This window comes from Tyto alba, unplaced genomic scaffold (genome assembly GCF_018691265.1).
Source record: "Tyto alba isolate M040663 unplaced genomic scaffold, T.alba_DEE_v4.0 Super-Scaffold_27, whole genome shotgun sequence".
NCBI lineage: Eukaryota > Metazoa > Chordata > Aves > Strigiformes > Tytonidae > Tyto > Tyto alba.
In genome coordinates this window covers 23,175,805-23,191,232 of record NW_024881301.1, presented here as the reverse complement: position 1 = coordinate 23,191,232, position 15,428 = coordinate 23,175,805, and the positions used below count along the sequence as shown (strand labels likewise).

Here is a 15,428-nt window from a genome sequence, read left to right as displayed (position 1 = left end):
CCGCCTTCTCGGCTCACCGGACGACGTCACCGGCGCCGTCACCGCGTCAGGCGGCGGCCGGTGCCGGAAGCGCGGGGCGGAAGGCTGGGGCTGCCCGGCGGCGGGGGGCGGCCATGGCGGCGGGGTATCAGTACCGGCCCAACGGCGGCGGGGCCGCGCTCTCCGACCCCGCCTTCCTGTGGAACGTCTTCCAGAGGTGAGGCCGCCGCGCCCCGAGGGGGGTCTTCGCTGAGGGGGGGCTCTCCCTTCCCCTCCCCGCCGGGCCGGGCCGGGCCGGGCTGGGCCGGGCCCGCCGCCACCCTCCTCCCGCCGCGTCCGGGCGGGTGAGTGGCCGGGCCGGGCCCTCCCGGGGCCGCCGCCGCCTGAGGGGGCGGTGGGAGGTGCCCGGGAACGTTGAGCTGCTGCGGGAAAGCCTGGTGAGCGGCCCCGGGAGGGGGGTTTGGGCAGCCTCGGGGCCTGGCAGGGCGGTGGTGCCCGTGCAGCAGGAATCCGAGGGGGAGCTTTCAGAAGGGCTTGAGGTGGCGTAAGTGCGGCTGTATTTCAGAGCCGGGGAGGGAGCGAGGAGGTAACCTTGAAAACGCCGAAGTAATTTGTGACTTGAGAATCGGGAAAGGATTGTAAAGTCAGGAGGATCAGTGTGGCAGCGCAGGAAGGCTCGGAAAAGGGAATCCGGTAAATGCTGAATGGAAAACTTTAAAGCTACCAACAAATATCCTCTTGAATACAGCCTGAGTAGGAACCTGTGAGGGAGGCACAGGCCTGTGCTGAAAACCACGCTGCTGAGGCCATGGTAGCAAATAAGCTAAAGGAGTTTTTTACTTTTGTGTCTCATGATCAAACTGAGGAATCCATTCCTGGGTTGGATCTGTTTTTATGGGAAATGTGTCAGAGGATCTGTCTTGACTCAAGTGACAGCAAGAAGAGATTTAAGGAGTAGACAAACAGTAGTAAGTTGCTAAAACTGGCTAGTGTTGACTTAGTAGCTCAGGGGTGACTCAGGAATGTGGCAGCTTACCCACCCAGCCTTCCCTGAAACCGCTTCATCTGAGAATTTGGAGGAGGCATGCTTGATGCCATGTCTTTTTTTTTAAAGGGTCCAGGCAGAAACAGATCAACGACCTGACTCCTGCACCAGGCAAACCAGTAGAAACCATTTTAAATAATGTAGCTGGTCAGGAGAGTTGCACAGCTTTTACTGAAAGCATTCCCATCTGGCAGACTGCTGTGTAAGTCTTGGAATATGTTTGATGAGGATTGAGTATGGATACGGGGGCTAGAACTGGTGCAATTGATGTTATGTGTGTAGTTTCCAAAGAGTCTCTTGGCATATGGAAGAAGACCTGTAAAGAAATCCCGTACATGTAGATTGACAGGGAGGGTCCTTTGGTGGGTAAATGACAGACTAAAAGGAAAATCAAGTGGTCACGTGCGGCACTGACAGACGGAGCTGTTCTGGCACCTTTATTTGATATGTTCAGGAGCCGCTGGGGGCGAAGGGGGTGGATGGTCAGATGAAGTTTGGTGGTTGCACTGGCCGATCCCCGCAGGAGGTGAGGCCCCTGCAGACTTGCAGGAGCTCCTCAGGGGCCGGACTGACAGTGTCGTACCACCCTGCCGGGGCCAGATCGCGATCGCCATATGATGGTCAGATGAAATCCAGAGTAGATACCTGACGTTGATGAGGAGGACCCGCTTTAACGTTGCATCATTTTGTCTATAAAATGAATGTGCTCTAAGTTGACTGATGATGCTCAGGAGCGAGATAAGTAGGTCATAACACATTTTTATGAAAATACCAGCTTAGCACCTAGTATCAGTTCATAAAAGGTAAAAAACGTTTGGAATACCCAGAGAAGAAATGGAGAATAAAAAAAAAAAATTTGTTACTATAATCTATATATATTTTTGTTACTATAATCTATACAATTTATGCTTGCAATTTGAATGTTATATGTGGTTTATAGAGTTTTGGAGAGAGGGAAGGAATATTGTAGAATGAACTGAAAAAGTTTAGAAAAAGACAACAAGGACTGAAAGAAGGCAACATCATCTACAGAGAGATCAGCTGAGCAGGACTCTGCTTTGGGATGGTAGTAACTGAGGGGAAACAAAAACTGTCCGTGCCAAGGGGAAGGCCCTCGTATAAAATGGAGGGCAGTCCCCACCGCTTCCAGGTATCTGAGAGAAGGCATGATCCTGCTTTATTTGGGTAGAAATTACTTAGTTTATTAATTTTGGGGTAGAACTCCATTCTCTAAGACAGGTAGACTGCGAAGGCTCAATGGAAGCTGGCACCTGCCTGTGCTTTTTCACTTTTTGAACCCCTTGGAAAGGGCTCAAGGCCGTGCAGTCAGTTCTTCCAGAACTTCACCCTAGTTATGGTAGTGGCTTTCTCTCCATTGCCAACATCTTCCTGAGAGAAACCCGGTGCCAAACTTGGGCTCCAGTTTGGGAGCCAAACAGCTTGCTACTGTGACATTAGGCATTTTGTGGATTTAATGAGCATGGTGTGCTCTGCAGTTCTTTTAAAAATAAATAAATAAAAATTCTTTATTGTGTGGAGTGTGCCCAAATTGTTTCATTGTCAGTGTGGTTTTGTGTTTCTCTTCACACCTAAGAAAGTCTTGTAGGGTTTTTGTAGCTTTTATCCTGTTCCAGAATGTCTCACCGGTCTGAATGAAGCATTTAATTTGCAGTAACTGTGAATGGGGTTTACTAGGTAAAATGCAATCAGTGAATTTTCAGGAAAAGATTTATCTTATCTGGTAAGAACCAGAATGTTGGAAGTCTTCTCTGAGTGGAACCTGTTCATTTCAGCCATTTAAAGCTTACTGCTCTTTTTTTTTTTTCTTTTTTCTTTTCCTCAGGGTTGATAAAGATAGGAGTGGAATAATATCTGATAATGAACTTCAGCAGGCATTATCCAATGGTAAGTCTGTAAATGAGCAGTGAGGTATTCCATTAAGCTCATTAACTTAATGTTAAATTTCATGTGAGACTGGTTACTTGATGCCATAATTCTTTGATAGGTGGAGAGAATGTTTCTACCACTGATTAATACTACTTAATCTACAGCAAAAGGCTGAAGAGGGGGGAAAAAGTGGGTAACCTTCCTGACTTTTTTTTTTTTTTTTTTTTTTCCCCGAGCCTGTTGTTCCTGTTTTGGGTTCTGTTTTTTTTTGTTTTGTTTTGTTGTTTTTTGTTTGTTTGTTTGGGGTTTTTTTGTGTTTTGTTTGTTTGTTTGTTTGCTTTTTTGTTTTGTTTGTTTGTTTTTTGGTTTTGTTTTTTTTTTTTTTCAGATTTCATAGGAAGTTTTCTGGGTTTGGTGGATATTAGTAAGAATCCATTATAAACCAAGTACCTGTTGTAAACATTACTGATTTGTATTCTGGGGAATGAAGATGTGCACATTCCTTTATTTTTTCCAGTTCTGCTTCATAGAAAACATAAATGGTGATTTACATATTCTTCTTTTATCACTACTGAACCTTTGTTTTTTAACCAGGATCAGTGTATAACCTGGACAAAGATCAGATGTTTACAACCAGCCTTTTTACTGCACAGAAAATGTTTTCATACAGTAGGGTGCAGGAATTGAAGATGATAAATTTAATTTTTTTTTTTTTCTCCAACTGAGTCATGTTTGGGTGTTTTTTCTAACAAAGTAGAAAGATGCACTCCAGATCTAGTAATAAAACTTTCTGGTAGTTTGTCAGTTCCCTGTCACAGTGCTTAAAGGGCAACTGGGTGTCGTGGTTTAAAGCTGGCCAGCAGCCAAACACCACAGAGCCGCTTGCTCACCCCCCACCCCAGGGAATGGGAGAGAGAGTTGGAGGGGTAGGGGTAAGGAGATTTGTAGGTTGAGATAAAAGCAATTTAGCAATTAAAATAAAATTAAATTAATGATAATAATAGAAAATACAAATGGGAAATGTACAGTGGAATTGCTCACTCCCTGCTGACTGATGCCCAGCCTGTTCCCAGCTACCGATCCCAGAGAAGAGAGAATCTTGAAAACACTGTCCTGAGAGCCCGAGCGGAGCTTCCTGATCAACCCTTATCTATATACTGAGCGTGACAGGAGGAGATATGGAATATTCCACTGGCCAGTTTGGGTCTGTTGTTTTGGCTATGCTTCCCCCAGCTTCTCGTGTACCTGCACACTAGCAGGACATGAGAAGTTGGAAAGTCCCTGAGTTCTCAGCAACAACTAAAAATGTCAGCACATTATCAACATTATTCTCATACCAAATCCCATACTGAATCCAAAACACAGCACTATTCAGGCTACTAAGAAGGAAGGAAAAAACCCAAAGCAAATAGCTCTATCCTAGCTGAAACGAGGACAAAACGGAAGCAAAATAAAAACATTTTCCAGTAGCTTGTTTTTACTTTCCTCTGGTGACTTCGGGTGGGTAAGGTTGTCCTTTGTGAGTTTTTTTTTTTTCCCACTTAGAAATCTGAAAAAATGCATATTGAAGCTGTTTGTGCACCTTGAGTCCATATCAAGTTCTTCTCCCAAGGTTTAATTTCTTCATCCTTCCTGTGACTGAGGGCTTAAACTGATGTTGTGAGGTGCAGTGCATGTAGACTGAAAGCCTTCTTTTTGTCAGTAATCTCCTGACTTGAAATAAATTTGGATGGCTATATGTAGTAAAATTGTGGTCTTGTAACTGCACTGGATTTACTAGATTATTTAATAATGTACCTAATCAATTAAAAGCAATATATGGTAGATGCTGCACCCAATCTATGACTAAAATACTATTTTGAATAACAACTTCAGCAGAAGCTAAGTTAAATTGATTATGTTACTGTTTTCATTTAAGATTATGGTGCTGTTTATAACCATGTGGGAACCTGGCTTTACCTGCCATCTTAAACCTCATGTATTTTACATATCTTCTCATCTGATTGAATTTAAGGGTAATAGGCAGTGATGACTATCTGAACTCTTTTCTTTCCTTATTTACAGTGTAGATTAACAGTTTCACTGATTTGCAGTTATGAAGAATCCCCACCAAGTGAATTCACTGTTAGACAGAATATTTACAGAACTGTAAGCTTCCTTCATTCCAAGAGATTCTGGATCTTGTACACCAAAGTCACTAACATTTCACTATGTTCTTTTCAAAATACATCCTCTAGTGGCTGGTCGTGTGTAGCTGTCTCCTGCAATCTAACATGAGCTAATAGAATGTTATGTGTTAATTTCTAAAACACTTAGAATAGTCTGCGTAGTGCTCATTAAAATTTGAAGTTCAATGTGGTTTTGACATTCAGCTTTTGAACGTGTCAAGTTCATGCAAATAAGTCTACTTACCTGGGAGTGACTGATCATCACTTCGTGTAGTTGTTTGCACAATAATATCCTGTGCTTCCTGCTTGGGTTTTTTAATGTGCTGCCATGTAAAGTTAATAGTAAAGCCAGGGAAGGGGAACAGTCATCTACTGTTTGTTGGAATGGGCTGAAATCAGTACAGTTCCTCAGCGCTGGAGTCGCTCTGGTTTCACAATACAGCATCTGTATGAGTCTCTTGAAAATTTCAACATGAAATAAGTTAAATTCCAAACTGTGTTTTCCCTTTTTCCTCTATTCTATTCAGAGTTAAATGCTGGCAGCCTATTAATAATTCCATTACTTTTTTATTTTCATCAGGAGACGTACAACTGCAAGGTACTGATGTTCTCTGTCTAAAATACTGCTTAAGCGTTTTCAGAGCAGTTTTTCCTCTTCCCTGCTTACGTTTCTTCCTGTGCAAACAGTCACACAGCCTGCCTACAGTATAGGGCTCTTCCCCATTGCTGCATCCGTAGACTTCCACTGATAGAGTTTCCCTTCTATGGGAGAAATTCAGTGGGGGTGTAAGCGCTGCGTACAGCGCCGCCGCTTGATCCAGCAAAGCCGCCTCCGTGCCTTCCCGGAGCCAGCTCCACACCCACGCAGCCCCTCTGTCGGCCACTCGTGGTCAGCGACCTGCAGCTGCAAATGCCCCCGCACTGCCCCTCCTCCTGCTGGTTCCCTCCTGGTCCCGGCACTCAACCTCAGCGGAATTAACCCACGCTTCTTGCTCCTCCTGGTACCTTCACAGCTTCTAGGGAATTGATGGTGAAATTCCAGCTGAAGCACAGCATTTCTCTTAATTTAAAGCTGGATGCTTCCTAGCACTCTGGAATGCTTCCACCAGAGTAAAAACTAGTCCAGAGTGACTAGCCTGGCAAAATACACAGAGAATTACAAAGCTCCTCTTCAGACGGTTACTGCTCAGGCCCTTTCAAGCAGCAACATTTCTTGGCCTGAACATACCAATTGTATAAATCAATTGATTTAGCGGTGGAGGTGGGATTTTTACTAAACTCAACTCTGAATTGCACTGCGTGGTTATGCCATGTTAGGAAACCTTTCCAACTCTGTCAAAAAATAAATGCCCTGGAGTAACCCACCTGTAAAATAGGAAATAAGTAGATGGCTTTTTACTGAGGAATGGGTATGAGGCTTTGTTTGAGTTATAACTTAAAACTATTCTGCTCCCAGCAGTAGAAAAAGTGGGACTTCAGTTTGATCTTGCCTTTTATCCAATACCTCCTGATTACCTGGGATGAAAAATATCCTTCATAGTTCTTCCACGCTTTTGGGTGTTGGGGGGTTTTTATGGTGCGGCCTGGAAGGTACTGGTTTCTGTGTAGTACCTGTAAAGTACTGTTCTGAAATCGTCTCTGAATGGTCAAGAACATAATTACTTCAAAGCAGACTTACTTTAGAATATGCCAGCTCCATGTCATCTAGCTCCGAGTTCACTGTTTAAGTTCTTTTCTAATTTTTTGGTTGGTTGCATTTTTTTTTAAATGTTACTTAGTATTGAAGAACTAAGTAATTTTTTCTGTTTCAGGCACGTGGACTCCATTTAATCCAGCAACGGTCAGGTCGATTCTTGGTGAGTGTGGTTGTGTGATGTAAAAGTCGAGATACTGTTTTGTGATCTGTTCAGATGATTGAGAATGCTATCAATTGCTGCACTGTTTTTTTTTTTTTGTTTTTTTTTATTCCAGACAGCTCAGCATTAGTAAGTTAAAAAAAAAATATATTTTCCCTTTTGAATAATACAGGGATCCCTTTGCATGTAGACAAGTGCAGTTGTCAAAGTAGCCTGAGAAAATATTACTGTACAGCTGAATAGATAGTAAATGTAATTTATGCATGGGGAAATTGTCAGCGTAAATATTCTAAAAAGAGATTATACAACTTGTCTTTGTAACTGTTTTTCCTGTCTTGCATTTTAATCCTATGTTCTGCTCTAAAAAGACCAAACAGAAGCTTTGCAAAGCTTGAATTCTTTAGTGTCCTAAAATAATTGCCAGTAGTGTGGAGGACGATGGTGGTAGAACAGAAGGATAAAAATCCAAGCACAAAAAATCTTTTCTATCATACAGTTCATAAATTCAAGAACTAAGTGTTTTGCTTTGTTTTTTGTAAGTATTTCTGAGCAGTCTGCGCTCCATCGCTGTGCAGCGTGCTGCTTGTGTGGTGACGGTATCAGGAAGTCACATGCAGATGAACATCCCGGCACTTTTTGGCAGTCAATAGATATTGCAGACTTTCCATGAATCCTTAGAAAAGAACATCCCCCCTCTCTCTTTGTCACTGGATGATCAATCAAGCCCTAAAAACTTTCAGAGTGGAAATGAAAACCCAGGGAAAACAAGTATTTTGTGATGCATTTTGGTTCCCTTTTATCTTGCTTTATCTTACCCACCTTCAGTGGAAAGCTGATTTTTTGGCACTTTCCAAAGTATCACCTGCATTTTTGTAATTTCTTCTCTGTCTTCCTCTCGCTTCCTTCTTACAATACTGGCAGATCTTACTGAAGAGTAGTATGATTAAGGTTTTATTTGTGTTTCTTATTTTTTATTTCAGGCATGTTTGACAGAGAAAACAAAGGTGGTGTAAACTTCAACGAATTCACCGGGGTCTGGAAGTACATCTCAGACTGGCAAAATGTCTTTCGAACATATGACAGAGACAATTCTGGAATGATCGACAAAAATGAACTAAAGCAAGCACTAACAGGTTTTGGTAATTCATTTGTAATTACGGCTTTTATGATTGGGTTATGTAACCATATGAACTCTGTACCAGTAGGGCTGCACTGCTCCGACAGATGTGACTGCAAATGAGGCGGGTGAAATGTGCTTGTCCTTTTTAGGGATGAGGTAACTTTATCTACGCCACAAACACCTTTTAAGCTATTTCCTTTAATGGAACACATGAAACTGGATGTGTGGAATGTTTTCTGTCTCTCCTGTTAGCTGCTCTGAGAGCATTACTGATCCTTCAGGTAAATGTCTGACCTTAGAGAGGTGCTCGATACGGCTTGCTGCTTTTTAAACCTAAGCCAGCTGCCTGTGCTACAGTAGCATTCTGGTGGCAAAAGGAACTTCCATTTGACCTCACTTACAAAAACGTGAGTTGCAGCCCCAAGGGTTCCCTCAACCATCTGGTCACTTTAATCAGTAATTATGTTTACTGTGACTCTGTCTATAAAACTATTAAAAGCATGGGTTTTACTGCGTGCATTTTAGCTTAACACAGAGATACTTGGCAAAAAGAAAAACTGTCTCTTGTAACTGCTTACTGTTTTCTGGTTTTGTTATACATGCTTGCTGAACAGCCTAGTTCTTTTTATAGAACTGCAGTAATTGAAACCTTTTAAAGCATTTCTCTTTTCCAAGGTTACCGACTGTCTGATCAATTCTATGATATCCTTATTCGGAAATTTGACAGACAAGGAAGAGGACAAGTTGCTTTTGATGACTTTATTCAGTGCTGTGTTGTTTTACAGGTAAGAAAGGAGATGTACTTTACTGAAAAAAAAAAAAATCCCCTTTTCTTAAACTTTTATGGTTCTTCATTTAACTATAATATTGGATCTAGAACTTGCTTATAAATAAACCATTTGAATAAAGTATACGAGAGGTGCTAGAAACATCTTCATTTATTGGTCTCACTTGTTATCCATTTGTATCACAAGTAAATTTGATACAATTTTTTTGAGCTGTTAAATACTTTTTAATGGGGTAAAAAAATGTAAAATAGTCTCAGTGTTTTAAAAGGAAAACACTTAAGACTATTTCCATTAGTTTAATACACACACTTCCTCTGGATCTTGAGTGTGTTAAGACTGGAGTATGTCATGTCTTGTGGTGCACATAAGTCTCATAATCTGAATTGGGTTTTGTATATATCTCTATTTAAGGCTCTGACTAACAGGAATTTGACCTAGCAACTAAATTATTCAGTCTTTTGTCACTTGTTCCTGCAGGGGCAAGGGTAGTAAAAAACATTTCAAACAAAAAATCCTTTCAGTAACAGAAATGCATGTGTGGAAAATACATATATATATGTAAATAAATAGAATGGTAGTTTTACAGGTGTATTCTTTTGTTTAGAAAACAATCACTGGATGATTCTTCACCTCACTGCTTAAGGTTTCTCTAAGTGTATCTGACTTTTCTGAAATGTATGTAAGACTTTGGGGAAAAGTTGGGAAACTGCAGTAGTGGACAAGCTGAGTTTTAGTAGGATAGGAGAAAGGTCGTTCTTACATTGCCAGCATTGCAACAATCTTAAGATATCTTCCAATATGCAACATGAAGAGAAAGCAGTGCCCTGTAACAGTAGTATCTCAGTTATTTGCATATGGGTATTCTGTTCTTCTCATTTTAGCTTTACGTCTATGACCCCTAAGTCTGCTGAAATATCAGTTGCCTTTATAAGCTGATTATACTTAGTTCTAAACTTAAACTGCAGTGAAGAGGGCTTTGAAATGCAGTATCATTCAGCTGGTGATAGTGGAACCATGCTGGTGGGTATCTCCCTACCCTTGCATCTCTGGGGTTATACAGGGACAACTCAGAGATTAATGATACGTAAAGCATATTTGGCTAGAAGATGAGAAATGGGCAAGGTACTCAATGGATTCTGTCTCCAGCTGACTCAAATGTCCCATGAGAACTGTGCATTGTTTCCACACACACACCCCCCCACACACACCCACCCACACACCATTTTAAAGCCAGTTCTAAAAAGCTGTCTGTTCTTAAGATTAGATGTAAGGAAGAAGTTCTTCCCTGTGTGGGGTGTGAGGCCCTGGCCCAGGGTGCCCAGAGCAGCTGTGGGTGCCCCCTCCCTGGAAGGGTTCAGGGCCAGGTTGGACGGGGCTGGGAGCCCCCTGGGCTGGGGGAAGGGGGCCCTGCCCGGGGCAGGGGGGATGGAACCAGGTGATCTTTGAAGTCCTTTCCAACCCAAACTGCTCTGTGCTTCTATAAAGGAGTGCCTAGATAGCCTTGGGTATTCTATAAGGTGGTTTCAGAGCTCAGGCATGAGCCATGGCAAAGAGCTACCTCTAGAGTCTTGTGCATATCAAGTGCCTAGAGAGGGGATGAGCAGGAAGTGTTCATAATGCCGTAGAAACCTAAGTGGCAAGGGGAATAAATGGCAGCCTGAACTTTCCCGGTGTACAAAAATGTGTGGCTTTTTCCCCATTTTCAGAGGCTGACTGACGTGTTCCGACGATACGATACTGATCAAGATGGCTGGATTCAGGTGTCCTATGAGCAATACCTTTCCATGGTCTTCAGCATCGTATGACACTGATAACTAGGAATTGCACACTGGCATTACATGGACTGGAGCTGCCAAATCATCCCCTACTGAATAAGATTATTGATGTATTATAATGGATAGAACTTCACATTCTTAAATTTTGTATGTCGGTCGTCACCTTCAGAGTCTGTACTTGAGTTGGTTTTTTATTTTGTATAGCTGTACGATATGACCATCTCCGCTTACTGTAGTACAGAAAGCACAGAATCTAGATTTAAGTGGTGCGGTATCAAACTTAACCCTCTTCCACATATCCTGCATGGAGAAAAATGACTCTTTAGAAATGCCAAATTAAAATAATGCTTGTTAGTTTATAAGAGAGTTGAAAGTCTGAAGTTGCACAACGTTTTGCATGTGCCTTACTTTTATAAGAGTTTAATGTATTAATTTTTAATACAGAATTTAAAATTAAATAAAAATATTAGACCAACTTTTATAGCCTACTTCACTTTTATACAGCTTTTTTCAAGGGGGTGGTGGTTTTATTCCTGCATTCTAGTTTTCTGTGGTTTAGGGGTCCCTCCCACTTAACAGCAATAGCCTTTTATTCTCACCTTTTCTAGCTGCCTCCTCCTTTCCAGGGTATTCTTGGGACATCTTCAAGTAGAACTCTTTCACACCTCTGTCTAATACTGCATCTTCCTCACTGAGTTCCCTACAAAAATAAACTCTTACAACCCTGGATGTATAGTTCAGTTCCCTCTGCTCAGTGGGCTCACTTAACAGCAATAGTCTTCCTTTTTGTATGAAAGCACTTACTTGAAGTGGCCTTGGAGTGACAGTCAAACCTTCTCCTAACCCCACCCTCCATCTCACCATTTACAGTTGGTGAGGGACATGGTGGAAAACCTGAAGCAAAGCAGTAATGAGAGATTCCTGCCCCACCCCCTATCCTGCAGTAACTTGGAGGAAGCAAAGAGAAGTTAACAAGTTCTTAGACTGCTCTAAGAAAATCTTACACCAGAGCACTACCTAAAATACTTCCTTAAAAGTACTCAAGCAGCAATATTACTCACCTGTAAGTGAGACTCTTCAGGATATATTTACAGGCAAGAGCTTTTAGCTTTTATCCAAAGACTTTTCTTAAACTGTAGCAATACTGATTTATTCCTGGCTCCTTTCCCATCCCCAGCTCACTGTATGCAGGCAGCCCACACCTGCCCTTTCGCTTCAAATGTCATAATTACAGCCCCAGGCAGGTAAGCTGCTGTTGTGGGAGTGCCTATACATAAACTGATGCTGTCAGTGATCTCAAGCAGATATCAAGCAGATATTCCAAGCGATTATGCAGAGGGTTTGGGTCCAGACACAGAAATTACATCCTACCTAAAAAAAAAAAAAAAAAATCCTAAAAAAAAAAAAAAAAAAAAAATCAGCATTACCATGTTATTCCCAAGTGTCCCTGCCAGAGTAGTGTCAGGGTGGAGCCAGCCAAGTGGCAACCAGGCAGTTACCAAACATCTGTAGTGCAGAGAAGCTGCTACTAGTTGTCAAGTGATAATCAGTCACTGGGAGTTCAGCAACGTTTTCTAAAGGCTTTTCTGGTGTGAAGTACCTGGGGAAAGACCAATGGTCTCCACTGCACAAGCACACCAAAACAAGGAGCTCTCCCAAGGGGCAAGGGTTGTTCCTGCATAAAGTGAGAGAGCAGGAATAATGACTGATGTCAGAGACCACCCCCTCCAACAGCTCTGGATGAACTGTGAAAGTTACATTTAAGACAAGGGAGAAAGACTTTCACCAGTTACTGCTTGAACATCACCTCCTCAGAAGGCTGAGACAACCGCTATAGATGTTCTCTTCAGAAACAAAACAATGCAAGAGGAGCCCCAAAGTTTTGGGCTCAAAAGAACTTCTCCATTAAATGGTCCCATTCCTTTCCCACTAAGGAATCCATCCCTTTAGGTCACACATCCACCCAAATGAAAGGCAGTACTTCTGGGAAGCGTTCTGAGGCTCATCAATAGGTTTGAGGTACAAAACGAAAAAAGCTGGAACCTGGGAAGTCTCCCAAGTTGCCTCCTGTGAAGGGTGTCTCCTTTTCCAGCCAACCTTGTTATACATCCCTGTCCTCCGTGTAGAACAACTGGCTGCAGCACTTCCCAAAGGAGCCTTGCTGCTGCAGAGAATCACCAAAGCGCTCTGGGCTGGAGTGACCCTGGTCCCTCTGGGAAACGGATGCTTCCGAAGCTGGGAAAGCAGGTACAGCACAGACCAAGAAACTGGCTGGGGAGTAGACTGTTTATCCCCCAAAGCATGTTCTAGTCGGGATTTTTATCAATGGCTTTTGGGGGAAATGTGAAATTGGTTCTAAGGGCTCTGGTGCAGCCTCAAAACTCTTGCCTCAGGGCCAAAGCCTGTAGGGTAGCTGTATTAGTGCTGATGGCTGGCAAGCAGTTAACGTGATGCTGGTCTGCAGGCTATCACTGCCCACCTTGTGAAGGTTGGTTCTTGAAGGACCAGAGTCTAGAGAAACAGGAACAGGCAGAGGACTCCTCCTGCTCCAGTTCTATACTACATGGGAGCAAGACAAGACAAAGGGGTTTCCTTCAGAGTAAGGAGTAGCCAGAGGTTGATTCAAGGAAACTGGCCAATGCAGGAAAACAGAAGCAAGAGGAGGTCTTGGCTTACGCTAGCCTGTTGAAGAAGTAACTGGTAGGATGACAGAATTGCCAAGGCACATTTTTTTTTTTCTTTTCTGAGGTCTTTTTACTTGGTGCCTTTGGGGACACTGCTGGCCAGGTTCCAAAAAGGTCTGAAGCCTGGATTTCTGCTTTTCTCTTCCTACTGTCATCTGAATCCCCTTCTAAAGGTGGCGGGGTTCAACTGAGTGAGAATGAGTAAGGCAGAATCCAGTCACCATCTCTCAGAAGTCATGTTTGTCAGGTGAGCTGCTGGCTAGAGAAAGTAGTGAAACAGGCAAACAGATGCTGAGGGTGGATCATGTAAAAGAAAACAGTCCAAGTTGCAAGTACCTGGCCCTATGAAGGAAGGGAAGGTGTCACAGAAGCTCTCCAAGTGATACTTCATACTCACAATTCTATACGCGAGTACGACCGTCCTATGATTCTATGGAACTGAACTCCAAGTAGGAATGTGTTCCTGCAATAAGAAAGATGTTACTTCTGTTAAACAAGTCAGCTGTACCTGTTTGCAGGCATAGGACATGGAAAAAAAGAAAAAAAAAAAAAAAACAAATCTCTGAAACCAGTTGCAGAGGTGACAAATACAGACCAGAAGTCAGCTACACCCGGGTGCACCAAGCAGCAGACCCCAGGCCAGGTTCAGTACAGATACTGCACAAAGCTCTTTATTTCCAAAGCTGAGTTCATCTTTGGAAATAAGAAAGAAAAAAAGAGAATTAAGGAGAAAGCAGTGATGCAGCTGAAACTGGCTCAGCCAAGTGACTGAAAGAAACTGAGAACACCACACTGCTGGTAGTAATTGTACATAAGAGATAAGGAGGCTTGGACTGCACATTACACAATACCTTCAGCTTAAAAAAAAAAATCCCTACGTGATAGTGCTTATATATAAGAACCAGCAGACAATTATCTCAAGAAATTCACTGATTTTGGTAAGAACTGAAAATTGAAAGAGAGAAGGGAAGGGTATTTATAAGACTCCAAATGCCACCTACAGCTCAGGAAACCTGTAGTAAATCAATGATGCAAAGCATTTCCTCTCTTAACTTGGTCACTACTCACAACTCCATTTCAAAATGCAAGAACTGTCACCCCAGTGCAGGACCCTGCACAACAAGAAGCAGGGACAGGAACTATTCCCCAGAACAAAAGAAGGGAACGCGTAGGCAGAAAAAGCATTTAATTTGGGCAGAGATCATCCAGCTCCTGTATGCCACGGGGATATGCAGTAATGGTACTGACATCCCAAAGGGAGTGAAAAGTGGGGAAAAAGAGCTCTCTACCACAAGCTCACTTGAAAAGGCCTTGACTTGAATTGACAGAGTTGTAGCAGTAACATTGTCTAGTAACATTTTTTCTACAGTTTCAGAATTTTAGTTGCACTACACTTCCTGTGGAAAAAAGCTATGGTAGTAGCATTCATGTAAATAACTTCTGATCATTTTTAAATGTAGATAACTGATCAGTCCTGTGACGTTTTAAATCAAAACTCTGGCAGACACCTGTGGCAGAAAATAGTAATTTCCCCCTTTAAGCAAGAAGGTCCACTATGTAATTCAGCGGCTAAAAGTGGATGGCACAGCTACTAAGCGCATGCCATCAGAAACTACTTAAACCCTTCAGTAGGTATGAGAAGGAGAAAAGGAAATAGTGAACAGGAATGAAAAAGGGGAGTGGATCTTTTCTGATGCACAAGCAACACAGTTACAGGAGAACTTTATGGAATTAAGTTTATATGCTCTGTCATAAATTGCTTTGTTGCCTTTTTGTTAAAATTCACGGCAGGATACTAAAAGTTATTTTAGTGAATGCAAAAATATATTATGACAGCTCATGAGGATTAACCCTGTTTTAGCCCAAGAATTTAATGCACAGAGACAGAGAAATATTTCAGGTATGGGTGAGAAGGAAAATGATAGTCCACAACACAGCAGTGAAAAGGAAAATGGACACTGGGGAGTACATTGTCTCACTTTGCTTCTTTTCTTTAGCACCATGTAAGCTGGATTTGGTTACATAAAGTAGACACCTAAAGCCAGGCGTTCATGAGCACGTGTGAGGAAAAGAAAACAAAAGTATGGACCACTAATAAACATCATGAACTGCCAAGTATTCCGCAG

General features: G+C 42.4%; 1 protein-coding gene across 3 annotated transcripts; it reads left to right on the top strand.

Annotated features, from left to right (window-relative positions):
* PDCD6 (programmed cell death 6) lies at positions 1-11,094 on the top strand. 3 transcript variants are annotated; one of them, XM_033004340.2, is made up of 6 exons: positions 1-196; positions 2,868-2,929; positions 6,891-6,935; positions 7,916-8,068; positions 8,731-8,840; positions 10,550-11,094. In XM_033004340.2, the coding sequence occupies exons 1-6, from the start codon at positions 114-116 to the stop codon at positions 10,646-10,648; spliced, it is 552 nt and encodes a 183-aa protein (XP_032860231.2). In that variant the 5' UTR covers positions 1-113; the 3' UTR covers positions 10,649-11,094. The 3 variants fall into 3 exon arrangements, with proteins under 3 accessions (XP_032860231.2, XP_032860230.2, XP_032860228.1); XM_033004339.2 differs by having other exon boundaries at positions 4-196; positions 7,916-8,074; XM_033004337.2 differs by lacking the exon at positions 1-196 and adding an exon at positions 4,976-5,059 and having other exon boundaries at positions 7,916-8,074.
* The last annotated feature ends 4,334 nt before the right edge of the window (positions 11,095-15,428 follow it).